Raw genomic sequence first — 26,730 nt, 5'->3', positions numbered from 1 at the left:
GCTCTACAACTCAACCTTGTGAAGCCTCAGTTTCCCTCTCTGTAAAATGGGACTATGGGGCTAGATCAGCCATTCTCAGAGAAGGCTGAGATCCCTGAGGATCCCCAGGATCCTTTCAGGAAGTCCATAAAGCCTTGTCTTTTCCACCAGCATATCTGTGAGGCCAGATTTTCTTCATACACTTCAGCCAAAGCAATATCACATCAGTAAGGATGTGTGGCAGAGAATCAGGTTGTCTTCTATTGAGTTGGCCAAAAAATTCACTTGGATTATATGTAAGATGTTACAGAAGCAAACAAACTTTTTGGCCCACCATAATATTAAGTCAGATACTAAAGATATTTGAATTTTAAAAACAGTAAAACAGTGCCACTCTTCTCATTAATTTTTTTATACTGGCAAATTTATTTTCTTAAAAATATGCTATGTTATTCTGTAATGGATTTTTGTGGTTATTTTTTAATGAATTAATAATTTTTAATGTCCTGGTTATAATTTGTAATATGGTAAATATCAATAGATACAACATACATAAACAAAAGCTCTTTGAGGCCCTCAATAAAATTTAATAGCATAAGGGGTTCCTGAGACTAAAAAGTGTGAGGATCTTTAGACTAGTGGTCTCAATGGGACCATCTTGTCCTGATGGTCTCTGAGGTCACCTCTTGGAATCAACTCAGTCCTAGCTGAGTGAGATGCTCTTTATTTGTCCTCATGAATTTCAAGGTGAGGAAGTGTGGCGTGTGTGTATGACGGGTTCTAGTTTCAAGGTTTTGGGAGATCCAAGAGCATGTTCCATCCTTCATCCCCTTCCTGAGGATACAGACTTCCAACCCATCCTCCTCTCGACCTTGAAAGACCCATGGCAGGTCCTGACCCCACCGCAAACCCAGGGAAAGCCGCAGATCCCCCATCCCTGGGCAAAGCACTGAGCCTGTTGCCCTCCCCTAACTGGTCTGGTCTCCCAGCAGTTTCAGCAGCCTCCCCACAGAGGCACAGGAACCTGGGGGAAAAACTTTCTGTTCCGCAATCACAAACCACACAAGAAAGAGTCAGTCGATCAGTCTTGTCGGATTCTTTGTGACCCCACGGACTGTAGCCCGCCAGGCTCGTCTGTCCATGGGATTCCCCAGGTGACAATACTGGAGGGGATTGCCATCCAGACCAAAAGTGAGGCTAAGCCACAGACAGAGCGGCTGTGGCCAAGGGCTGAGTCCCTGATCCCAGCAGGCCGGCTGCAGAGGCGGGGCGGGGCGGGGCGGGGCTACATGTGGAGGGACCGGAGGTAGGCGGGGCGGCTGGCGGCTGCGCAAGACTCACGTAGATGAGATGGTCTCGGTATCTAATGAGCAGGTTGCGCAGGATGCCGGCTTCATTGAGGTCCCCCAAGCGGATCATGTCCTCCACGCCGTGGACCGACGTGGGGTGCATGGGCTTGATGTGCGTGGCGTTCTGCGGGGAGATCCAGTGTTCCTGCGGAGATGCACAGTGGCTAACATCAGCTTGTCCTCCTGAGACACAGGCTACACTCTGCCAGGGAAGGGAACCCCGGATATCTGCGACCCCATAAGGGCCTCGTCCTCTTCTGCGCCAAACACTGTCGGTTCTAACAGGTTGACTCCCACGAGTAAAAGTGATACCGCCCACCCTTACCCTCCATGGAGTCTCTTCCTCCTCTTAGGGAATTCTCTTTGCAGACCTTACATGTGGGCATGGCAGGGACTTTGGCCCTACCTTGTAGCTGTCATAAAAGGGATTCGTCTCTCCAGTCAGTTTATAGGATGGAGTGAAAAGTGTAATAATTGGAGTTAGACTTGACTTCAAATCCAAACTCCAGGAAACTGTCGTACAAAAAGTTACTCAGATGGTGCAATACTATTGCACTATCTGCCTGCTGCCACGGGGTGGCAGATGGTTGCACATCTGGGCAATAGCCTTGGCTTGTTCATAGAGCTTGCAAAGCCCTGGTTTCCTCTGACCGCTGGAATCCTCCCCTCCCCTCGGAGGTCTCCAGCACCCTCTACTTACATTCCTCACCTCTCAGAGAAATGGGAATCGCTCCTGTGCTCTGTGGTATGGCTATAACCTGAGACAAACCTCCAAAGACCTTTGGGTCCCTCTCTCTATTCCCAAATGCTAGAACCATAGGAGCCTGAAGACCAGGCAGGAATCAGGGTTCCCACGGCTGGGTCAGGGCCTCCTCTCAGCCCCCACACACCCCGGGTCTCCCACTGAAAGGCAGTGGTTACATTGTGTGAACACGGTTCTGGCCCTGAGCCCTCAATTTTCCCCAAGGCTGGGCGGTTAGGTTCCATGTTTGCCATAGCCTGGTTCACAGTGCTTCAGACAGGGACCAGGCACAAAGTCGGGGCAGAGAATCCCTGATGAACAGATGGCTGACTTCTGACTACTAGGAACCAAGTCTGAATTAAAAGCCAAGTCCTAGTCATGGAGAGACCCCACAAGTCCCCTATTCCTGCTTCCTTATTACACATGAGAAAACAGGATCAGAAGACCAAGGCCCTCAGAGAGCTCAGGGACAGGCTAGCCATTGCCAGTGACTCCAGTTTCCCTGGCATTGCAAGGCACTTCCTGGGCCAGGGGCATTGCATTCCAGGTCAGGCCCTCACACAGCCCTGACGTGAATGGGCTGGATGGTGAGATCAGAGAACCCTCCTAGACTTTCCAATCCCGGGTGGAACATTCCTCTCTTCCACCCCATTTCTTGATAAAAGTCGATCCAGTTGGAAAATTCCCTTTCCCTATTTGGTCCTAGGCCCTAGCATGGGTCAGAGGGGACAGGATGCCAGGCAGGCTGTGTGCCTTCCCCACTCGACCCCAGCCTCTGTTTCCATAATTCCTCTGCAGGACACTTCAGCCCAGAGTTAAGAGGTAGCTCAGCCTCCGCAAGACCGGTAGCCCTGTGCTTGTCAGTTTGCTTCCCAGAACCTCTACGACCTCATCTACGAAATGGGGATGAGAATAACAATCCCCTTTTCTTAGGGATGTTGGGAGGGTTAATAGATATGATAATGGTCAACTTTTGTTTCACTCCTGCCAGGTCTAAAAAGCCCTAGTACCTGGTAACTGATCAACCAGTCCTGAGTATTATTACTCTAATGCCTTCTAGTTTTTGTTGCAAAAGAGATGTATATTCTCATTTGTTCCTCTTAACATTGCATCTTATGTTAATGCAATGTTAATGTTAATGTTAAAACAATGTTAATGTTAATATGGAATTACTGGCCCTGTTTTACAGTGAGGCGGTACATTGGAGAGGTAAAGTGCTCTGCTCAGTTAAATGGCAGAGCTGAGCCTCTCCCCACTCCTTTCCTGCATGGAGAGTCACCCAGCTGAGGTCAGCACCCCTCAGGTCAATGTCCACAGACAGCTACGACACAGACCAAAGTGTAACCAGGGCAGAAACTGAGGCCAGGCCCTGAAGGCAAACCAGTGAGAGACAGAGAGGGCCTGGGGATACATCTGGGAAAGAGCTGACCCGGCAATGAATTCAGAGAGACAAGGACCATGTGCTCTGCAAAGGAGGGGAAGAAGGGGTATGTCCGGCAATGAGAACAGCTTGGACAAAAGCAGAGTATTAGGACTTCAGTGAAGATGGGAACCAAAGCCTCTCATTCATTCAGCACATCTTCATAGAGAAACTTCTCTAAGGAGAGCTTTGTTGTGCTCCAGGGAACCAGATGTGACTCACCTGGCCTCAGGTTGGGGGAGTCTGTGGCAGAGAGGTCAAAGATGATAGCTTGGAGGAGGAGTAGGGAGGGAATGGGAGTGGGAAAAGCTGGTGAAAGAAGAAGCCAGAAGCCCCCCGGGGCCCAGCGCCACCAAAGCAAAGTCAGGCCCCATCCTGTTCCCAGCCAGTCGGCCACATTCCTCCCTGCTCTGCAGCCCCCATTCTCAGGGCCTCCTGGGGGCGAGTGGGAGTGGATCTCTGGGATCTGGTAACACAGTTACGGGACACCATCTGACATGCAACATGACCCAGGTGAAACTCAAGCCTGCAGGCAGAGTCCCTGGGCCCCACCCCGGGGGTTCCAGGCTGGTTCCTGAACCTGTCTGTGCTGCCAGCCAAACCCGGGTGCCTCTTCTGTGCCTGCAACCTCACAGGAGCTTCCTGGAGGGCCCTGGAACTGGAGCCTCTGGGATGACACTGCAGGCACTCTGCTTCTAAAGCCCAGGGGACAAAAGTGTGGTTATCAGAACCTGAGCTCCAAAGTTGCCACTGAGATGTTGGGAGAGGAAACTCACACACAAAGGCCAGAGGCCCTGGATCCCGTCCCCTCACGGCAGCACCTCTCACTAGCTGTGTAAGTGGGCCTGGGGTCCCTCTCTGGACTCCAGTTTCCCCTTGAGGTCACAGAGGCTGTCCTCCCTGCCTTTCACACACACTGTGAGGACTTAAAGACAGAACCTGGGTCAAAAGGCTTTGCAAACCCCAAGGCTGGTGTCTCTGGAGGCTGCAAAGATAATAGTGATGCCCCCACCTTCTCCATGGCCCTTACTGGGCCACCAGGGTCCTGAGCCTGCCCCAACTTGCAACAGAGCCTTCTCCAAGTCACAGCACCCTTTCACGCCCATCAGACTCAGAGGCTAAGACAGGACAGTCTCTATGTCCCTAGTGCCACTCACAGCATTGGGTACAACCCAAATTATGGTAAACTGAATTTCCCCAGTCTCTCACGTCTCTGCCAAACCACAACCGTGTACTCCGCACCACATTTACACATGCCCCCACCACATACGCATGTGCCATGCCCACGAACACACGTCCAGAGTTCCCAGGCTTCCCCTCATCTGGGCCACCCACCCACCTTCTCTAAGGCAGGACCCTGACTTTAGATCTTTCCTTCCATCCCCAAGGCCCCACTCTCACTGCCTCTGAAATTTATACTTCTGTGTCCCTTTCCTTCAGGGTCACAAGAGATAAAGGGTTCAACTGTTAGACTGATTTCCGGGCAGCACTGGGGTGGACAGTGGATTCATCTGATGCTGTAACCCCGCAGAACCAGACTGGCTGTTTTCAGAGCACCTCTCCCTTTTCTGAGTCATTCAAGTGTGATCTCACGTATGAGTCAATACCCCTGTGAGATAGTTGTTAGAGACAGTTATCTCCATTTTACAGAAGGGGAAACTGAGGTTCAGAAGGGAAAGAGATTTGGCCAAGGTTGCACAGCTTGGGCATCAAGTGGGCAGGATGGGATTTGAACCCAGTCTCTCTGACCCCAAAGCATCCCTGAGCCTGAGGAGCTTCCAGCCTAGTACCACCTCCCTGCCCCCACCATATACACTCGCACGTCCACACAGACACAGATCTCTAATACCAGGCAGAATGGACCGAAGTACTTACGGAAATTAGAACAAATATCCTGGGGCAGAAAGGGAGGTTCCCTCTCACGGGGGCCATCGGGAAAGCTCCATGGAGGAAGGGAGCTCTGAGAGGCAGAAGTGGGGCCCAGGAGCTGTCTCCATCCCTCTGAGGCCTGAATCCCCTGCTAGGTCCCTGCATCAGGTCACTGTAAGCCTGTGTCTGTCAAGGCACGGGGGTGGGATGGTAACAGGCTACTCACATTGCCTTCATCGTCCACCACCTGGATCTGCCCAGAATCACAGAGTTTCACCACCGCGCCGATGGGCACATCAAACTCCTGCCCAGATCTCAGGTCCATCCAGACGTAGTCACCCTGTGGGTGAGAGTCCCAGGTGAGCAGAAAGGGGCATCAGGAACGCCTTCCAAGCAGTGCTGTGCCCACCCCCACCACCAGCGGCTCTTGTGCCAACCACAGAAGACAGAAGAGAACCAGCACTTGTAGAAGCCCTGGCCCCTGGTCCTCGGCTGGGCACTTACACAGTGTCGTGACTGTCCCCAGTTTACAGATGAATAAGCAGAGGCTCAGAGAGGGGAACAGCTGAGACCACACAGCTGGGCAGCTTCAAACCCAGGCCTGGCCGAAGCCCAGCTCTCCCCAAGGCTCTACATCACATGCAGGTACAGTAGACTCATTGAGGTTTAGGCAGAAACACTGAAGCACCCAAACCACTTCCCCTCCGTCCTAAAGGAGGCGTTCCCCCGGACATTCAAACAGCCTCCATCACCTCCAAGGTCAACACTCACAGTCACAGCTATGACTTCCCTGCCGTGACACTGCTGGGCCCCATGACACATGTGGACATCGCTGTCAGCCACACTGTCCCCTGGCTTGTGGGGACAGCCCGACCTGGGGCGGACAGAGCGTCACATCTGTGCCCCTTGCGGCATCCGGCACAGGGCCTGGCTCTCACTACACGCTCAGTGAGCATGCACAGAAGCCACTTCTACAGCCCAGAGTCAGAGAAAGGACTTAGAAGAACCACCTTTCAGCACCGGCATCAAACACGGGTGTACTGAGCACTTACTGGGTACAAGGCACTGATGGATCTAAATGCTGGGGATCAAGCAGTGAGCGTGGAGTCCACATTCTAGTTGGGAGGAGCCAGAAAACAAACTGAGGAAGAACGTTCGGGTGGGAAGGAGGCAGAAAACAAAAAACTGAGCAAGTCACAGTCACTTGGGATGGCTGTAGTGTGGTGATGACAGTGAGCACCCCAGTGCTGGAAAATGACCAAGCCAGCCAAGCGGAGATTCAGTAGCTGGGGAAGCCACTCTGGAGGAAACCTCTGAACAGAGACCTGAAGGGTAAGAAGCAGACAGGCGAGGAAAGAGCAAGGGTAGAAATCTGGGCAGAGGAAATGACAAGGGCAAAGGCCCTCAGGCAGGAAGGAAGGACTGATAGGAGAGAGGTGGGGAAGAACCAGGACTCATAGACTCTTAAAAGCTTGGATTTTATTCTCATCTTAATAAGAGTGTTCTTTTTGGGTGATTCCCAAATTCCCTAGAGGGTAAAAGAGCCTGGACATTCTAATAAAAATATCAAGCGGCAGTTAGAACCGTAACAGCTGCTAAAATTGATTCACAATGAAATGAGCCCATGGAAATGGCCCAGTGGAAATAGCTCTGGGCTATGAGACTGGGTTTGGGGACCTGCTTGGGACCTCAGACAAGTCCCTGATCTCTTTGAACCTCAGTTTCCACATGCCTCAGTGAGGGGTGAGCTCGTTGAGTACCAAAGCCAACCTGTCACTGTTTCGGCTTCCTGTTCCCATCAGAACGAACTACTTCTCAGCCCCAGTTGACACTATGAACTTCCCTTCATGGGAGGTCAGCACATGTTAGAAACAGGCTAGCTGCAAACCCAAGCTTTCTCCCAGAAAAACTAAGAAAGTTTGGAGAGCCTCTGGGAGGAGAGGAGAACTCATGTGTTTGCTGTGTATCTACTGTTGCCCAGGCCTTATGGTTGTTCCCCATAAACTGCCCTATCTAGTGCTCACGACTGCTTTAATCCCAAGTCCAAGCTGTGCTTCCTGTCACACTCCTCGCCCTAAGTGCTGACCCAGGACTGCCGGACACACCCCTGCTCAGGCTGTTCTGTTCCACCTCCCCCCCTCCCCACCCCATCTTGCCACTGAGTGGACATTTATCTAAGAGCAAACAGCAACTCTTCCCAACCCCTCCTCACTGCCCCACCTCCTTCCTCCTCTTTCCCACCCGCTGAAGAGTTAGTTCAGTCATTCGGAGCACATTTGTGGAGAGCCTGCTGAGGGCCATTTTCATTCCAGACTCTGGGGACAGAGCAGTGAAGGGGAAGCAGAGGGTCTAGTAAGGGGAGCCCCAGGTTGACACTAGATGAGGGGGCACTCGGAGAATGTGGGCAGCGAGCACATAGGGCCCCGTGAGCCATGGATGGAAATTGGACTTGAAGTAGAACAAGAAGCTATTGGAAGGTTTTAAAGCAGGAGAGGATAGCACGGTGCCATTTTTAAAAACTTCATCCTGAGAAGAGAACCCAGGAGTTCCTTCAGACTCCGGGGCCCCTGGGCTTGCCCCTTACAGCCAGCACCAAGCTGGGTCATCACTGTGTGTGCCCACTCCTCGCTAGCTTGCAGCCCCCTGAGGGTGGGGCTGATCTGAGTCTTCCATCTGTGTTTCCCCAGAACCAAACATAGAGAAACTCTTTCTCTCAATGAGAGAGAGAATCAGAATGTGAGAGTGTGTGTGTGTGAGCATGGGTGTGAGTGTGTAAGAGGGAGCACATGAAAGAGTTCATGTGTATAAGAGAGAAAAAGAGAGACTACCTGATTCCCAGAGGCTGGCAGTGGCGGGAAGTGGCACCAGGACATTGCTCTCTGCACACTCAATACCCCTGCAGCAGGCCAGGTAGTGACTGACACACTCCCCTGGAATTAACCATCTCATTGAACCTCATGACAATGCTTCGACAGAGGATTCCACCTCTACTTTATCTCCTCAAAGAGGTCAAGACCCATGCCCAAGGTCACACAGGTGTTTTGTGGTAGAACCAGGAATGAAGCCCAAGACTGGCAAACTCCAAATCCAGTCCTATCTCCCAACCACCCCACCCTAGGTCCCCGCCCTGAGCCCAGTTCTGCAAGCAGAATAGGAAGCACGAATAGGGTTCCTGCCTCGAGATGCTTAGTGGACCCAAAATGCAAACTGGAAGCTCCAGCTGGGGGCACCAAAGCAAACAGAAGTGACTTTAGAAGGCTCCTAGCCAAGGACTGTCATCAGGAGGGCAATGACTTGATTTTCCCTTCTCTTGATCTGAACTTGAGGAAAGAAGCAAAAATGACAGCTAAGAGGCTTCCAAGAGGACTTGTGGGCCTGAAAACCTCTGAGAAGACAGTTCCCACTGTCCCATGGAAAGTACTTGGGGCATGAGAATGCAGCTGGATTGTAAGGGTCCCCATTTTACAGATGAGGAAACTGAGGCCCAGAGAAAGTAATTTGGCCACTCATCAAATCAGTTACTCATGAGACTGCAAACAACTGCAAGGCAGAGTCAGATCCCAAAACAAGGTGGGTCAGGAAATGCTGATGGGTGAAGGAAGGAGGGAAGGAGGGAAGATGTAAAAGAACACGACACTTTTTTGAGGGGCGGGAGGAGAGGAAAGGAGCATTGGGCTCAGGTCTAACCCCACTGGCTTCTCCCCACAGCCAGACTCCAGGCAGCCCGTGACTGCATCTGGCCCCATTCCTACAATCCTACCACCCCACTGTCAGGAGAACCCCAATAGGGAGCTTTCCTGGAATCAAAAGTTCCATTTGTGAGACTCCTGCCCCTGCGTGGCTGTGTAAACTGGAGAAAGTAACAGCTTCTCCACGGTGGGATGAGCAGCTCCCAGCCCCCACACAGTGGCTTCCTAGATGGATTTGCCTAAATGTCCTCAAGGATACTTCACAACCTTAGCCCACATCCACCACAAAAACATGGTAGAGAGTTCTGGATTCAGGTCCCAGTTCTGCCACCAGTGCTGCGTGACTTTGGCTAAGTCTTTCCATCTCTCTGGGCCTTAGTGTTCCCCAACTTTAAAATGAAAGAAGTCAGTGCTTGGGAAGATAAGAGACCCGTGCAAAGAGGAGTTGTCCTTGATGTCCACTTGTCTTCCCCCTAGGCATGAACCCAGGATCAGAGCAATGTTGACTCCCCCACAAGGCCTTAGTCTTATGTGCCTCTTTCCTCCCCTGGGGAAGGGTCTGTTTGTGGAATGAAAACGAGTCTGTTTTAGGACATGTGTCCCCCTCGCCCCCACTTAGGGGCTTCCCTGATGGCTCAGCAGGTAAAGAATTCCCTGGTGCAATGCAGGAGACCGAGGAGATGAGGGTTCGATCCCTGGATGGGGAAGATCCCCTGGAGAAGGGCATGGCAACCCACTCCAGTATTCTTGCCTGAAGAATCCCATGGACAGAGGAGCCTGGCCAGCTACAGTCCGCGCGGTCGCACAGACTCTGACAGGACTGAAGAGACTAAGCAAGCAGGCATCCCCTCCTTTATCCTCATAGTCACTCTGGGACACTGGTGGTCTTAGCCCCGTTTTCACAGGCGGGAAAGATGGTCCCACTGACTTGCCAGCGGGCTGGGTAAGTAAGGAAGTGTTCGGTTGCTAACCTTCAGAGAAGGAGGGGCCTTGCGGGCCACACTTTCCTTTTATTAGCCGGTCGGCCAACCCACAAACGTCCACCGAGCCCCCTCAGGGCACCTGGAGGCGCTCCCTGCTCTGGACCAGGGCAAAGGCAGGGAATCCCCTTCTGGGCACCTCCCGTTTCCCAGCTGCAGAAGCTCCCGGCTCGGAGGGGAAGCGAGCGGGCCAAGTGCACTTTGGGCACAGGAGCGTCGGAGGATCGGAGTCTGTGTGCACCCTGGGGTTTTGCGACCCTGCGGCCCGCCCGGCTTCTAAAAGGCGCGTCTCCCCCCTCCGGCCCGGGGCTCACCGGCAGGACCGCGTATGTCTTCAGCGCCTGGTTCAGGCTGCGCACCAGCGCCCACCTGCCCTTGCCCGGCTGCTTGGCGCGTGCCTCGGCGGAGTCGCCGGGGTCTGCGGCGTCCGCGGGGTCGGCGGGGTGGGCGGGGGGCTCCATGGCGCCGAGGGCCTGGTGGCGGCCGGCTACAGTGGCAGCACGTCTCGGGCTCCCTAATTCACCTAATCCCGTGCGCACCGCCCGCCGGGGAACCCTAAACCCAGCCATCTGCCGCGGGCCCATGGCAACGGCGGCTTAGGTGACGCCTGCGGGCGGGAACGGGGAGGGGGCGCCCGGGCCGCTTTGCCCCCTCCCACCCTGGCTGGACCCCGACCACCTGACGTCACCAGGGATTCCCGGCGGCCTCGCTGGGACCGCAGCCTCTGGCGCCCAGGAACCGGGCTGCGGGACTCGGCGTAAAAGAGGGCCCTGGAACCTCACCTTGACTGTAGTTTTGAAGAAAATCAGTGTATTTTCTACAGAAAGAAACGTGGGGCTGTTTTGGAATAGAATGCAATACACTTGGTGAATTTTTTAAGGCTAAAGGCGAGGGACATCAAAGATCTTTCTGGTCCCATGACTGCCTCTGGGGAGTGAGGGTGGAAACAAGTGTTGAGGTTGGAGGGGGCTCTGTGGGGAAAGCCTGGAAGAGTCTGTCTCTGGTCCTCCTGCACCCTCCCGGGCTACCCAATGGGTGATCTCCAGCTCAAAGAGGAGGCACTGAGGCCTCCAGGAGGGCAGCCCCTGGTCCCCAGGACAGCCAGCCACCTCCAAGGGCTCAGACTCACCCGGCAGTGGGCATCAAGTCGGGCTCCTGTGTCCCGGCCACCACACAGGCTCCACTCCATGCTGGACTGCAAGCCACAGCGGCCACCGTCCACCCAGGAGGCGTGGGATGCCCAGGCCCCGCGACTCTCCTCCTACACCTGCCTTCTCCGCTCTCCCTGCCTAGCTTTATCTTCCCCCTCTTTTCGCCTACGCACTCTTCAAGGTCTCAATTTTGGCCCTCAGCATTGTCTGGAACTCTGGAAGACCCACCTTCTGCTCTAGACAAGCAAACCAGGGCAGAGAGCAGGGGAATGGCAAGGAAGGAGATAGCAATGCCTCACACAGAACCCAGAGCTGCCCCTCCGGACCTGACCTTCCTTCTACCCCCACCTCCGTTCCAGCCTTGAAGACCTAGCACTCTGCCACCCAGCACACAGATGACTGACTGCAGTGATTCCCAGCTATTTCCTGGGCCGCCTCAGGGACGCTGCTCTCAGGGGTCCTTCCCCGACTTAAGCCCAGAACAAGCACACGTACCACCCCACCCCACCCCTGCCCACCCACCCAGGGGAGTTCGTGGAAACAGGAACCAGACCCTAAGACGCATAGGGAGGGCTGGAGAATGGACTTCCATCCTTCCATCTGTCCATTTAACCAACCTTCATAGGCTCAGACTAAGGCTTAGGGGATACCATCCTCAGAGTTTCCAGCCTGGGGGATGGACAGACCCAGACACAGATTAGGATAGTACCACCAGATGAGGGACAGTTTAACCCTGGAGAGACAGGATCGCATGACTGCTAAGAGGCTGGGCTCTAGAACCAACACCAGTTTAAAGCTGGCGAGGCCATTCAAATGCCGTGGGACCTCGGGCAAGTTCCTCAACCTTTCTGTGCCTTTGTGTTCTCTTTAGTTCAATGACAGTTTAACAATACCCCAGGAGGTGCTTGTGAGGATTAAACAGGTTGTGTGTAACTCAGGTCAGTGCCTGTTAGAGCAAACCCTGTATGAGTACTGGTTATTATTAACTGAGCAAGCTGTGTTGTTGTGGTGTTGTGATTTTTCAGGCAGACACGAGGGGGAGGACTGTTCCCGAAGAGGGGACAGCAAAGCACAGAGAAGCAGAGGTAGGAAGGAAGAGATGGTAAAACAGGTCTGGTTGATGGAGAGAGGCCCCCTGACAAAGAGCCAGGAGAGGACTGAGACACTGGCCCTCCCTGACCCAGATCCACTGCTCGACCCAGGAGTACCCAGGCCACTCCTGAGCCGAAGCCTGGGAGTAAGCCCCTTCCCTGCAAGTTGCACCCCAGGCCTGGGAGGCAGGTCTCACGCCACTGGGGCCCTCTTTGGCATCACACCAGGTTCCCTCCCAGAGCCAGGGTTCATGGCTCCCCGACCCTTGTCTCCGGCTGCCTAGTCACACAGGACAGGGCCCTCCAGGAGTGCTGAGTGCTCCACCAGGAATGCTTCACCTCGACCTTCCTCTTCCCACACCACCCCACCCAGCCACCAAGGCTGCACTTAGCCACGTGCCCCTGGTCCCCACACTTCACTACCTTCTTTTCTTTACTCCTTTTGCACCTCACACATAGCCACAGAGCTGCTTTCACCTCGACCATATCACCATATGGTCCATTTCTGCCCCCCCCCCATTTTTAAATATGGGGAGACTTTGGTTCAGAAGGGGGCAAAGGAAACTAACCAAAGATACATAGCAAGCTGGAACAAAAAAAAACCTTTCAGGAAATAATTATGCCAATTGTCATCAGCGAGTGATGTCAGCAAAGAGTAGAGAACTCTGCCAAGAACTCTTCAGAAACACCAAAAACCAGCAAAAATTGTCAGTCAACTTTACTAGAACTCTAGAAAATATGCACAAGTTTATAGTCACCATCGGAACACTTGAGGAAGAGAAAGATGACTGAAACCCAGCAGGAGAAATTTGTGGTACTTCAACCTATTCATCCTTCTCCAACCTCCACCTTGAGGGTGGCAGCCTGTATCCCTGCTGGGGGTTATTGGGGTCAGAGGGAGCAGAACAGACCTTGATATCAAAGAATTATGGTGGTTTTAAACTGTCTGGGGACTCCCTGAAGGAGTAGTGCTAAAAGCTTGTCTTTATTCCCCAGGTAGGAACACCCCCAGGGTGGAGAAGTACTACGGAGGGCAAGAGTGGGGCAGGGGTCAAAAACATCCAAAGGCAAATGAACTATCTACTGCCTTCTGGGGCGGGGGGGTGGGGGGGTGGGAACCAATTGGAGCAAACAATAGCTCCCCCTGAAAAAAGTTCAAAAAGCCTGGAAGAAAAACAGGAGAATGAGATGCTTCAGAGAAAAAGGGCTTTGAAAAGCATATACCGGGGAGTCTAGAAGGCCACATACACACCCAGGATTGGACAAATGTTCAGAGAAAACATGAGATGACCATAAGCTCTCACCTCTGACTGACCTCAAGCTCCATGCAGACAGGGAATAAAGGCTAAGGCCGAGTTGTAAATGACCTGACAGGGCGTTAAAGTCACACCCAAACACACATGCACAGCCCAGCTGTAAAGATAAAGATTTTCTAGTTTTGTTCTTTTTTTTTTTTTTTTGGTTCCAGGTCATTTAGAGACTTCAGTGACCACACACAATACAGAATGTAGTGGCCATAAAAATAGTTCAGAAAAGTCATTAAACAAAACAACAGTTCACAAACAAACAGCAACAACAAACCCTGAGGAGGCAGAGAATCTGACTTGCAGAATTATCACATTGTAATAATCAAAATGTCCAGTTTTCAACAACAAAAAAATGAGAGTTGCAAAGAAATAATAAAATATGGCCCATCCACAGGGAAAAAAGAAGTTGATAGAAAATTTCCCTGAGGAAGCCCAGACATTGGACTTAATAGAAAAAGACTTTAATCAACAGTTTTAAATATGCACAAAGGACTGAAGGAAACCAGAACAACATCTCACCAAGTAGGAACTATCAGCAAAGAAACAGAAATTATAAAAAGGGACCAAACAGAAATTCTGGAGTTCAAAAGTAACTAAGATGAAAAATCCTGTAGATTTGAAAAGGCAGAAAGAAAAATCAGCAAACCAGAAGATACTTGGAGATTATTCAGTCTGAGGAGCAGAAAGATAAAAAAGAATTAAGAAAAATGAGCAGAGACTAAGAAACCTACAAGATACCATCAAGTGGATCAACATATGCTCAATGGAAATCCCAGAAGGGCAGGAGAGAGAGGCAGAAAGAATATTTGAAGACATAATGACCCCAAACTCCCCAAACTCAAAGAAAGATATGAAAATCTACACATCTATAAAGGTCAATAAATTCCAGGTAGTATAAACTCAAAAAATCCTCACTGAGACACATTATAATCAAACTATCAGAAGATAAGGATGAAAAGAGTATCTTAAAACCAATGAGAGAGAAATGACTCATCATATACAAAGGATCTTCGATATGATTAGTTGCTAATTTCTCATCAGAAACTATGGAGACCAGAAGGCAGTAGGATGATATACTTAAAGTGCAAAAAGGGGGAAAAAAACACATTTCAAACAAGAGTTCTGTATGTGGCAAAAATATCCTTCAAAAGTGAGAAAGAAACTTGAACTTTCCTGGTGCTACAGTGGATAAGAATACACATGCCAATGTAGGGGACACAGGCCCAACCCTTGGTTGGGGAAGATTCCATATGCTGTGGGACAACTAAGCCCATGAGCCACGGTTACTGAGCCCGAACTCTACAGCCTTAGAGACGTAACTACGGAGGCTATGTGCTGCAACTACTGAAGCCCAAGAGCCTAGAACCCGTGCTCTGCGGCAAGGGAAGCCACCGCAATGAGTTCAGGTACCACAACGAGGAGGAGCCCCCGACCCCATTGCCACAACTAGAGAAAGCCCTCACACAGCAATGAAGACCCAGCACAATCAAATTAAATAAACAAACCATTTTTTTAAAAGTGAAAGAGAAACTAAGACATTCCCAGATAAACAAAAATTGAGGGAGTTTATAGCTAGTAAACCTGCTCTATAAGAAATGCCAAAAGTAATCGTTCAGGCTAAAATTAAATGGCACTAGACAGCAACTCAAGCCATACAAAGAAATAAAGAATCCAGTAAGGTTACTACAAAGGTAAATATAAAAGCCTGCCTTATTGTTATTTTTGTTTTTTAACTCTGCTTTTTTCCTATGTGATTTAAAAGACAAATGGATAAAATAACAAATCTATGTTAATGGGCTCATAGCGTATAAAGATGTAATTTCTGACAGTAACACTATGAAGAGAGAGGGCTGAAACTGTATAGGAGCAGAGTTTTCATATACAACTGAAGCTAAGTTGGTGTTAACCCCCACTAGTTTGTTATTAAATGTAAGGTGGTAACTGTAAACCCCAATAGAAAAAAAACTGCAAACTCCAAAGTAACTAGAGAGAGAGGGGGAGAAATGAATAAGAAGGGAACCAAAACAGTAGAGTGGGGAAAAAAAGTCAATTAAACACAAATTAGGAACTTGAGATTAGATATAGTAGATATGTACTACTACATGTAAAATAGATAACCCAAGAAGGACCTACTGTATAATGCAGGGAATTGTACTAAATATTTTATAACTTATAAGGGAAAAGAATCTGAAAAAATATATATGTATGTATGTGTAACTGAAGCACTTTTCTATGCACCTGAAAATAACACAATATTGTAAATCAACTATACTTCAATAAAAAATAAAAGAATTTCAAAAGTCATCATAGAGGAGTTGAGGGGGGGAAGATATGACATAAAGAAAAATCACAAAATGGCAGAAGTAAGTCTTTAAATGGAAATTAATTTAACTCTTGAATTAAAAGGTAGAAGTTGGCATATATATGGAATTTAGAAAGATGGTAACGATAACCCTATATGCAAAACAGAAAAAGAGACACAGATATACAGAACAGACTTTTGGACTCTGTGGGAGAAGGCAAGGGTGGGATGTTTCGAGAGAACAGCATCGAAACATGTATATTATCTAGGGTGAAACAGATCACCAGCCCAGGCTGGATGCATGAGACAAGTGCTCGGGGCTGGTACACTGGGAAGACCCAGAGGAATCGGGTGGAGAGGGAGGTGGGAGGGGGGATCGGGATGGGGAATACTTCTAAATCCATGGCTGATTCATGTCAATGTATGACAAAAACCACTACAATATTGTAAAGTAATTAGCCTCCAACTAATAAAAATAAATGAAAAAAAAAAGAACAATACAAACCCTTAAAAAAAAAAAGGTAGTAGTTGGCATAATAGGCTAAAAAAAAAACCAAAATCCAACGATGTGCTATCATGTCTATAAGAGACTCACTTTCAATCCAAAGACACAAATAGGTTGAAAGTGAAAGGATAGAAAAATATATCCATACAAATAGTAACCAAAAAAGAGCTGGGGTGGCTATACTAATATCTGACAAGATGGACTTTAAATCAGAAACTGTTACAACAGACAAAGAAAAACATTATATTTTAATAAAAGACTTAATCCAACTGTTACAAACAGTCCACAAATTTATCTTCAAACTTCACTCTGATCTGTGAATCTGGGCAAAGTACATCTAGTCCCTCCACTGGCCTCACCACCGAGTTCCCCAAGGTCCTCAAAGAAGCAGGTTACATGTACCACGAACCTCTGGGTTCTCACGAGCACTAGCTAGCCTTGCAACCTGGGGCAATTCCCTCGCGCTGAGACCACAGTCTCCCATCTGTATGTGAGGGGCTACCACAACAGCCTCAAAGCCTTCCCTGACACCCCCCCCCCACCCACCCCATATCACAGAAGCCTCCCCATCCCCAAGATCCCTTCCACCCCACTCCACCCCCGCCTCCCCCAGGACTCCTGCTATCACAGTTCTGCTAACGGGGAGTCCCTGCTGTGTTTCAGAGCTGTCTCCCTCTTTGGTCTGGAAACCCTCCAGGACAAGGAGTAGTCAGTTTATCTCTGCATCCTTTGTGCCCAGCCTGGTACAGAGAAGGGGCTGAGTGCCACTTTGCTGGGTGGGTGAGTAAGACTGTGGCTGGAGGAAGTGGCTCCCGGCATACTAGGAACCTCCAGACACTCCCCCCACCCCACCACCCGCCTCCCCACCACTCCCAAAGCCATCAGCATGATGGGTCTGCTCAGACAACCACAGGGTCCCTAGGAAGGAGCTCACGCTCAACAAATGTCACTTCACTCAGCAGGGGGAGCCTGAGCTCCTCCTCTGAGCCCTGTGCCCTGAAGCCCCCTCACAAGGTCTCCTCTCTTGTGTGCTGCCCCCCTCACCAGCATGGCTCCCTATCCTATCTGGACCTGCCCCAGCTCATGTCTAAATTACTCTGTCTGGGCTTCAATTTCTTCACCTGCGATATTGGCACAAAGATCCTTACCTCACTGCCTTATGACAAATGAAATCAGGTATAGAGAGTACCCAGCATGTAGTAGGACCAATGTGCATGCTACTTAAAAGAATTAGAATCCATAGCAAATGAATAAAATTTTTTCCTGAGTGAAGAGATTTAGATTCTTAACAAATCTTTATGAAGATGTTTTCGGTGCCTGGTACTCATGGGGCCTCTACACAAAGGCTAGGATGGGACACTCTACATATGGGTCAAGAATCATCAGATTCTCTGTGGTCTCCTCAAAGAATTTATCCCAATAAGGTGAAAGAGAGAAAAGAATGGGAAACCCTCATACACAGGAATGCTATTAATATGATTTTAGTAGTATGCATTGTGGCTGTTAATTTTTTTGAGCTGAGTCCATCACTGGGTAAACATTGTCTAGTGTTATCATATTTTGTTCTTAAATATCCCTTTGAGGCCTACCTGTCATTATGCCCTAGCCCTCTGAACCAAATGAGGGTGTAAACCACAATCATTCATTCATTCAGCACAGAGCTTCATCTTTGAGATGGCTGATACCAGGGCTGAGAGGCAGCGGGGGGCAGGATGAAGGCTGTCCCCCATTTCTGGGCTCACCAAGAGGCCCCAGTAAGGTAGGGGAAGAAGGTGGAGTGTGACCGGACTCTAATGTGGGCAGGACAGGGAAGGGTCCCGAAGGCAGTGGTCACAATGAGGCCTTAGAAGTCAGCCAGGAGAAAGGAGACGAAGTGCTCAGGATGGGGAAGGGGTGGCAGGAGGAGGGAGGAGGACCTGGGAGGCAGGTGAAAGAAGCAGCACTTTGATTGAACCCCTTGGGGCATTTCATTTTCTCAGCAGTCAGGCTGGGAAATGAGGTTTTTAGCCTTGTTTTGACAGATATGGCAACATACTCCAGTACTCTTGCCTGGAAAATTCCATGGACTGAGGAGCCTGGTAGGCTACAGTCCATGGGGTCGCAAAGAGTTGGACACGACTGAGCAACTCCACTTTCACTTTGACAGATAAGGAAACTGAGGCTCAGGAAAGCTGAAGGACGCACTCAAAGTCTGCTGACTTATCAATAGCAAAGCCCAAGACGAGCTCAAGGCTGTGTGGCTGGCTGGCTCCCCAGAGCTGGGACCTCATTCAGGATCAGAGAAGTAACAGGAATGTGCTTTCCGTGTGAGGGGTGGGCAGAGCCAGGTTCAGGTGAGGTGGGCCAGGGTTTGGGGGCAGGTCGGGGGAGAGTGGCCAGTGAGGCAGAGATCTCCTGAGGGAAAACGCCCTTGGCAGCTATGGGTGACCCAAGCCCTTTCTCTGGAGTCTGCAAATGTCCCCATTCAACCATCTCCGCCTGCAGCTCAGTTCCTGGCACCCAGCCAACACTCTGATCGTGACTTTCCCTTCTGTTGGTGGTCTTAGCCATCTCTGACAGTCCTTTGAACAGACTCTCAGGCCCAGGGGCTCTAGAGGGGGTCTTCTCCAGCCCCAGGACAGAAATCTGTCTCTCCCGATCCTACCTTCTCACACACTAATCCACATACTCACACTCAAACACGCAGCTGCCAGATGAGGCTGCCCATTGGTCCCAGATGGTCCTGGAGGACATGAGGCCACTGGCCAAGCCCCCAAGGGCACACCCCCCCCAGCCCGAGGGCCTGGTGCCAAGCCAACCTGGCTCAGGGCCCACATTCCTGGCTCTGGAGACCAGGAGCTCATTAGAGCCTCGGGCTGATCACGGGGAAGGGCTGAAGGTCAGGGGCCATTGTGACCCTGGGAAAGAAGAGGGGCTGGAGAACTCAGCTAGGGGCAGCACCTCTGCTTCTTCCTCATATTACCCTCAGGGGCTGCAGCTCCAACCATGTCACTCCCAACTCACTGCTCCCCAGTCAGGCTCAAGGCCCTTCCAGGTCTGGCTTCAGTAGACTTGCCAACCTCCTCTTCCCTTTCCCCAATGGTTTTCCTACATTTAGGCCTTTCCCATGCTGTTCCACTGCCTGGAATACCCAGGGATTTGGAGGTGTACATAAATAAGTAATTTCTGGCCCATGGGGTGAGTGCAATGAGAAAGTGAGGCCCCAGGAGACATCTCAGAGGGAGAAGTTCTAGACTGGGCCGGAGAGAGTCGGGAAAAGTTTCACACCTGGGTTTTGAAGCATAGATAGGAGTTTTCTAGAAGAAAGGATTAGGGAGGGGGTCCTACAGCTAAGAATATAGATCAGAAAATATGGGATGATGGAGCAGGGTTATTCCTGGCATAGAAAGATGAAGGCCAGGGGGGTGGGGGGAAGCACTCACCTGCTGAAGAATCACCATTGCCCTTGGTTAAATGCTCCTGGTGCCCGCCTGGCCAGACACGATTCTGCAGGGGAAGAGACCATAGCAAGCCTCTGAGAAGGCCAGCCCTGGAAGCACTGAGCCTGCCTGGGGTCACCCGGGCTCTTCCCAAAGCCCCAGCCCCTCCTGCCCCTGGGGAACCCTCTCTGGCTTCTCTCCCTCTGGCCACAGCCCAGCCTGTGTGACCTGAACCTCTGCCACTGTCACCAGCTCTGGCCAGAGCAGCTGAGCTGTTCTCTCACTGCTATTATTCACAGATTCCCAAAGGGCTCCTAAGAAGTAGCAAGTGCAGCCCCGTTCACCCAGATATATGGGCAAAGGGGCCCAGAGAGGGACCAAGACTTGCCAAAGGTCACACAGCAGGGCAGGGCAAATTCAGGACTAAGCCTTGATTTCTAACCACCCAGCTCAGGGCTGCCCCAGGAGTGAGGGTGAAAGGGACAGCCTGGCCCAAGAGGAAGGGCAGGCTGAGCATGACCTGCTCATGACAGCCCCTGCCTTCAGGATGGGGACCCTAATCTCTCTTCCATATTGTGTTTAAGGCCCAGACTGTGCCTCTCAGCCTTGCCTCTCTGCTTTCTTCCTGCCCTACCCTTGCCCTTAGGCCATCCTCAGCACTCACTCTTCCTGAAATATGCCAGCCCTTTTCATACCTCTTGGCCTTTGCATACTCTGGCCTCTCTGCCTGGAACTCAAATTCCTAGCTAGGTTTCATGGCACCTCCTCCAGGAAGCCTTCCCTGACCATCCCCAGGCTGCCAAGAGCTCTGATGTTTCCCTCTGTCCAGCCCTGACTCTATGCATTTGTTGTCTGGTCAGAGTCTGTCCCCACCTCTGCTTCCAAAGTAGGGGAGTTGATCCAGGGCAGGGTGTGGGGCTCAGCCATTACCTCATACAGCTCAAGGCCAGACCCATGGCCAGCTCAGGAAGAACTTGTGGGACTGAGCATGGTGATCAATGTCAACCCCAGCCCACAGGCTCTGGCATAAGGCCCCTCTGGTCCCCTACCTGCCTCCCAGGATGAGAGGATGAGCATCAATTTTTCATAAGGTCCATTCAGAGGCACTGGGGCATTTGATCCTCTGCCCATGACACTGCCTGACACCTGAGCCCTGACCCCCTGCCCTGGGGCTCCAGGATCCAGCAGGCGCACTCTCTTTCTGGAGACTGCACTCGGCCTGAGTGCTTGGCTGGGGAGAGAATTCAACAAGGATTGCCCAGCTGTGGTGCTGGGCCTTCATGGCTTTAAGAGGGTAGAAAGGGGTTGTTGAAAGGGAGTAGAATTTAAGGGCCATATATAAGGGAAAAGCTACAAAATGGACTTTTTCTTTTCTAAAAACAAAAACTAATCCCTGTTCAAGTTAATTGCTTTTTAATTGACAACAGGGAACAGAGAACTGATTTTACATGTAGATGTGTGTGTGCTAAAGTCGCTTCAGTCATATCCGACTCTGCGACCCTATAGATGGTAGCCTGCCAGGTTCCTCTGTCCATGAAGGAGCAAGAATACTGGAGTGGGTTGCCATGCCCTCCTCCAAGGATCTTCCTGACTCAGGGATCGAACCCGCATCTCTTATGTCTCCTGTATTGGCAGGCAAGTTCTTTATAATTAGCACCACCTGGGAAGCTCTTAGCTGTCGATACCCGGTGCTCAATTTTACCTGGCCCCCCTAACAACCCTGACTGATGGGGTTTCATTTCCCATTTCACAGGTGGGAAATTTAAGGCACAGACTAAGTGACTTACCCAAGGAGAGAGAGAAAGAGATAGTGGCTAAGAGAGGCCTAAGGAGACAGAGTCAGGGCAGAGGACTCTGCCACTCCTACCCCCAGCCCCTGCATGTCATTCCCAGCCTCCCTTCCCGTCCCGGCTCTTGTCGGAGAGACGGCAGGGGGCCCAGACCAGGAGCAAGTGAGGGCAGTAGCTCCAGGGTGGCCCAAGCCCCTGACACCCCCAAAATTTAGCAAACCTTTCCCCCGGTGCCCAGGAGAGCGAGCAGCCTGTCCTTACCTGGCTCCCAGCTGCCCGGCACCCGGGCTGCAGCTGCCACCTGCAAGGAGGGCTCAGGAAGCTGGGGCGGTGGGCCTGGGCCAGCCTGCAGACACACGCCCCCTCTTCTGTCTCACTCTGTGACCTGCTCTGGGAGTCGCTCTGGGTTTTTCACAGCATGACTTTCTCTCTCTCTCAGTCTCCCCCTCTCTTCCCTGCCCAGGGCAGCTCTGTGGCCAGCACTGCTGCCCCCGCCTTCCCACTCCGGAGCCTTCCCCTGGAGGCGGAGTCGGAGGGCCCTCGAAGGTCTGGGTGTCATGACATCAGCCTGGGAGGCGGGCTGTGCTGCCCAGGGCCCTGGCAGGGAGGACCCGCCGCCCTGCGGGGAGGCAGGGGCACCGAGGCCCTTCTCGGCTGTGCGTCTGACCAGCGTGGGGCCAGACCCGGGGCCCCTCACCCCAACCTCAGCTGCCTCCTATCCTTTGCAGTAACACCCACCGCCTGCTCTCAGCACCTGGGCTCTCAGGAAACCTCGTTCTGATCCTGACTCTGTCACTGATTTGCTGGGTCCAGGCCCTTGCCTGCTCTCTGCCATGCCTGGTTCCTTCTCTGCAAAACGGCCGTGAGAGCAAAGGACCAGCCAGCAGGGAGGGAGGTAGCGAGCCCTGCCTCCTGGCCCTTCCTCCCCGCCCCACACACACTGCCATTGCCCCAGGCCACTTCCCGAGGGCTCCCCTCAGAAGTGTCCCCCTGAAGCTCATCACTTCACCACCGACCCACAGCTTGTTCTGGGGGGTAAGGGTCGGGGGTGCCTGTGGTCACTCATCATCCAGGAAGCTTTCTCAAACCAGCTGACTGTGTGACTCATGCAAATTGAAGCGGAAAATGTGCTTTTACGGTAGGGGAGGAGAGTAAACAACGAAGAATAAATAAAGTATTCGCTATTAGCGTCAGGGAAGACAGTGACACCCAGGACTCCCCGCTGAGACCTGGCCCTTGCACTTCAGGGCCCTTTGCCTGCAGCGACCCTGGCAGCCGCCCTAGCCAAGCAGGCCTCTCCAGGGCAGCTTTGGCCGGGGTGGAGGGAGGAGCTCTTTTGAATTCTCTGTAACTGGGATGTGCCTGAGGGAAGGGGCCACCTGGCTGCCACTCACAGGATGGTGTAGGGCACCCGGTATGGAGCGGGGAACCAATGGCCCAATGGCGCCCCCTGGAGAGCAAGGTTGAGCACCCAGCCTGTGCCTGGAGCAAGTGGGTGACAGCACTGGACTCAGCCTCTGCTGGGGCTAGGGCCCCCCTAACCTGACGATCCTGACCCCTGAAAACCCCTGGCTGCAGGAGTGTGTTTGAGCAGGTGCCCATGATACGAGTTGCTCCCGGACCCCATCCCCGCTGCTGGACTCCCACCCGCCGTCTGGGGAGGCTCCTCTTGGTACCTAGCACCCCCCAATCATCTCTTGCCAAGCGTCCCAGAGTGGGCGGGCAATGGGTGTCAGCCTCACACATATGGGAAAACTGAGCCCTGGAGGGGAAATGGTGCTCCAGGCAGAGTGCAGGGACAGAGGGAAGTGGTGAGGGGTGGGGCATGTGTTTCTCTCCAGATGCTGTCTAGCTACAGCTACTCAGCACCCACCAGGGGCCAGGCACCACGCTAAGGTGGGCACCTCACTCATCATGTCCTGCTCTCCATCTTAGGGGGAAATATTGGCCTTAATTCAGTTATTTCTCTCTTGTTCCCCTCCCTCAACCCAGTCACCAAGCTCTGTCCATTCTATCTCCAAAATCTACCCGGTTTCTCCTCACTGCCAGCCCTGGCTTGCTGGCTTGAGCTGCCGGCATCTTCCCCCCAACAGCCTCCACTCTGGTCCACACCCCCACCCCCACTGTGCCCCCACAAGCCCATCTCCTTTTTGGCCTCCTTCATGCAACTGCCCCCCCTCCCCCGCCGCTATTCCTGCCCCCAGCAGGCTCCCACACCACCTCACCACTCATTCTGTGTCCCTCACCACTCTGTAGACTGCCCCACAGAACGCACTGTGGCCGTCTCCCTGCACTCCCGGTGCCTGGCACAGAGGTGGAAGGCGGCCAGGTGAAGGGACAACTGAGTTATCCCTATGATGGCAACCCCATTCCCCCCGGCGAGCAAGGGGGAGCAGGGTCCGGCCTCAGCTGCAACTCCCTCATGCGACTCTCAGACCAGAGGACAGTCCCCCAGGCCCAGGAAACCTCCCCTTCACTGTCATTCCAGGGACAAAGACACAGGAAGGCCTTTCCAGAATCGTGGTAACATTTATTCTGAGAACAGAACAGGTCTCCACTCACCTGACCCTGAGCTCGGCCCTGAGGGGTGAGTCAGGGTGGCATGGAGGTCACCCAGGTGGCACCCAGGTCAGGGGGGCATGGAGCAGGGGCCTCACCGATCCACAAAAGGGGACTTGAGGCCCCTGTGAGCTGCGGGGTGCACCAGGCAAGCAGCAGCTGCTCTCCCCACCCACCCTCCAGCCCCAGCCCGAAAGACCTCCATCTTCACATACTCAGGCCCCAGGACCTCCTGGGACCCAGATCATCACACAGCCAGGAGCCAGCCTGGCCCACCCAGAGGGGTGGGAGGCAAGGGCAGGACTGCTGAGCCAGTTTTGTTTGGGAAGGGGGCAGGGGACAGTGCCCAGTACCCAGGCAGAAGCCCATACAGATCTCCCAGTTAGCCCTGGTTTCCCCCAGAGCCCAGGTGCAGATGACCGAGCAAATACCCACATGTGGGCCCCAGAGGTCCCAGGCTGGCTTATCTGGCCCTCGACTCTCCACCCGACTCTCGAAGCTTCCTTTCCAATAGACATTGAGAAGTGGTGATTACATGACCGTGTATAGTGCATACGCATACAGAGATACACAGAGAAAGGGTACTGTTTTGCCCTTATTCAGCACTTGTTAGGAAGAGTGCTGACAAATGAGAATTATTGGCCCCACTTTGCAGAAGGGGGAAATCGAGGCACAGGAGGTTTAAGCAACTTGCTCCTGGTCACAAAGTCCTCACCCTAGGCTCAGGTTCAGGAAAAGGAATCCTCTTGTCCTCCTTGTCCTTCAGTTCCTGGCCCCTCCATGTTCCAGGACCAGGACACAGGGGCAGAGTGGGCCGGAGTAAGGAGGCAAAGTCAAGGATCTAGCAGATCCAGCCAGGACACTGCACCAAAGAGCCAGAACTGGAGCCAAAAAGTCAGGGTTCCCTGAAGGAATTCCCAGGAGGCCACAGGAATTCCCCATCTTGAATCAACTAGACTTTTTCATTTACATCACCTGGTCTGGAGCCCAAGAAGGGCACAGACGAGACCCAAAACTGGCCACAGCCCTAACACTCTAAGAACACAGCTGACGCCAGTTGGCAAAACATCCCAGTACAAACCCCTGTCTTCTTCATCCACCTCCAGACCTCCTCTGAGAAGGTATGACCTCGCTCACGTCCCTCCCCAGGCAGATCAAAATAAAATCAGAGGATCATAGGAAGTGGAGTTTACGAAGAAAAAAGGGTTCAGGCTTTCAGTTTTCCTTTAAAAACCCCTGGTTAAAATTGAGAGTTAAAACGGAAAGAATATAAAACATTGAGGACTAAAAGGAGTATTTTGGTCCGGGCGGCAAGAGGGTTATGGCTCCTCAGCCGCGTTTTTGGGGGAATGTTGGTGGAGGGGCCTCTGGTCAGGCAGTGGATTTACCATCTCCTGCCAAGCGTGATGGGCAACCTGAGCCCTGCAGGCTGGAGACCACCACCCCAGAGCCTCTGCTCCGAGGAAAAGCCCAGGTCTTGCAACAGAGGGCGCCCTGGGAGCGTGTGCCTCCCATGGAGTCCCCACGCCCCCCTCCACCTGCTGGCCCACTACACCAGATACACTCCTTCCCACATCAGGGCAGTGGGGGCAGGACGCCCTTCCTCAACACCACTGCCACCGCCTCTCCAGGGACCCTAAGCCAGGGGCTGGGAATGAAATCGGAACCTAGAAGGAGGCGGCGACTGCAGCCCCTCTGGGCACCTGCCTCTGAGAGGACCTGAGAGCAGAGGAGAGGCCCAGGACGGCCGCCAGGTCTCCCCGAGCTGTGGGGAGGCGCCTGGCTCCATCTGCGGGCTCAAGGGCATTGTTTATTCATTTGGCAAATCTCCTCTGAATAAATGAACGACAGGCAGGTGAGTGGGTAGGACTGGAGAACGGACAGACGTCACCTGCACACTTCTCTAATTCCAGCCTTAGCAGGAACCCAAGAGCCAAGCATCCTTTCAAGGTGGCTAGAAAACCAGATGACGGTGACAGAGACAGCAAGTCTGGGACACGGGGGCAGGCCCTGGGGACACGTGGGACAAGGGTGGGCCTTGGGGATGTGGCAGTTTGTGTGTAAACAAGTGACATCTTGGCACTCCGTTGGCGGACAGCAGGGCCTTGGGAAAAGGTTTTCAATGGACAGAGTCCCTTAGCCATGGTGGCAGTTGGGGTAGGGGGCACTATTTTAAATCTCAGGCAAGAAGACTCCTCCATGAGAAGGGAATGCTTTGGGGTCCTTGGGACACTGAGGCCCAGAGAGGGGTGGAGACCTCCCAAGGTCACACAGCAGGTCAGTGCAAAGGTGGGAAAAGGACCCCAGTGTCCTGCTCCCAGGCTAGTCCCTGGTCAGGTTGGGGACATGCAGATGGTGATGAGAACTGCAGGTGCAGGTAGAGGGGAGGGTATCAGACGGCCGTGAGGGAGGCACTGCTGAGCACGCGCACAGCAACGGTGCCCGGCAGGTCGCTGGGCTGCCGGCTGCTACGGTCCCGGAGGTGGAGGGTGTGCAGGGCCTGGAGGTCATCTGCGTTGGCTTTCAGGTGCACCTGGCCCAGGAACTCGTCTTTCAGGACTCGGTGGTTCCAGATCTG

The 26,730-nt window shown here is 52.4% G+C and overlaps 2 protein-coding genes across 10 annotated transcripts in view; both read right to left on the bottom strand.

Moving 5' to 3' along the window:
* Positions 1-22,056, bottom strand: part of MYO7A (myosin VIIA) — a 104,327-nt gene extending 82,271 nt beyond the window's left edge. For 5 of the 8 annotated variants that reach the window (XM_043908137.1, XM_043908194.1, XM_043908203.1 and 2 more), the window contains exons 1-3: positions 11,158-11,291; positions 5,586-5,699; positions 1,321-1,473 (exon numbers count right to left, since the gene is read on the bottom strand). In XM_043908137.1, the coding sequence (XP_043764072.1) occupies positions 1,321-1,473; positions 5,586-5,699; positions 11,158-11,217 (327 nt within the window). In that variant the 5' untranslated portion in view covers positions 11,218-11,291. Of the gene's footprint in view, positions 1-1,320; positions 1,474-5,585; positions 5,700-11,157; positions 11,292-19,806; positions 19,871-21,854 lie in introns of those variants that run through there. The other 3 variants (XM_043908155.1, XM_043908165.1, XM_043908175.1) reach the window with 2 other exon arrangements.
* A 2,043-nt stretch (positions 22,057-24,099) lies between these two features.
* Positions 24,100-26,730, bottom strand: part of CAPN5 (calpain 5) — a 55,852-nt gene continuing 53,221 nt past the window's right edge. For both annotated transcript variants that reach the window (XM_043908113.1, XM_043908107.1), the window contains exon 13: positions 24,100-26,727. In XM_043908113.1, the coding sequence (XP_043764048.1) occupies positions 26,545-26,727 (183 nt within the window). In that variant the 3' untranslated portion in view covers positions 24,100-26,544. The remainder of the gene's footprint in view (positions 26,728-26,730) is intronic.

This window comes from Cervus elaphus, chromosome 1 (assembly GCF_910594005.1).
Source record: "Cervus elaphus chromosome 1, mCerEla1.1, whole genome shotgun sequence".
NCBI lineage: Eukaryota > Metazoa > Chordata > Mammalia > Artiodactyla > Cervidae > Cervus > Cervus elaphus.
The sequence above is the reverse complement of the archived record's forward strand: the minus strand, read 5'-3'. Positions and strand labels throughout refer to the sequence as shown.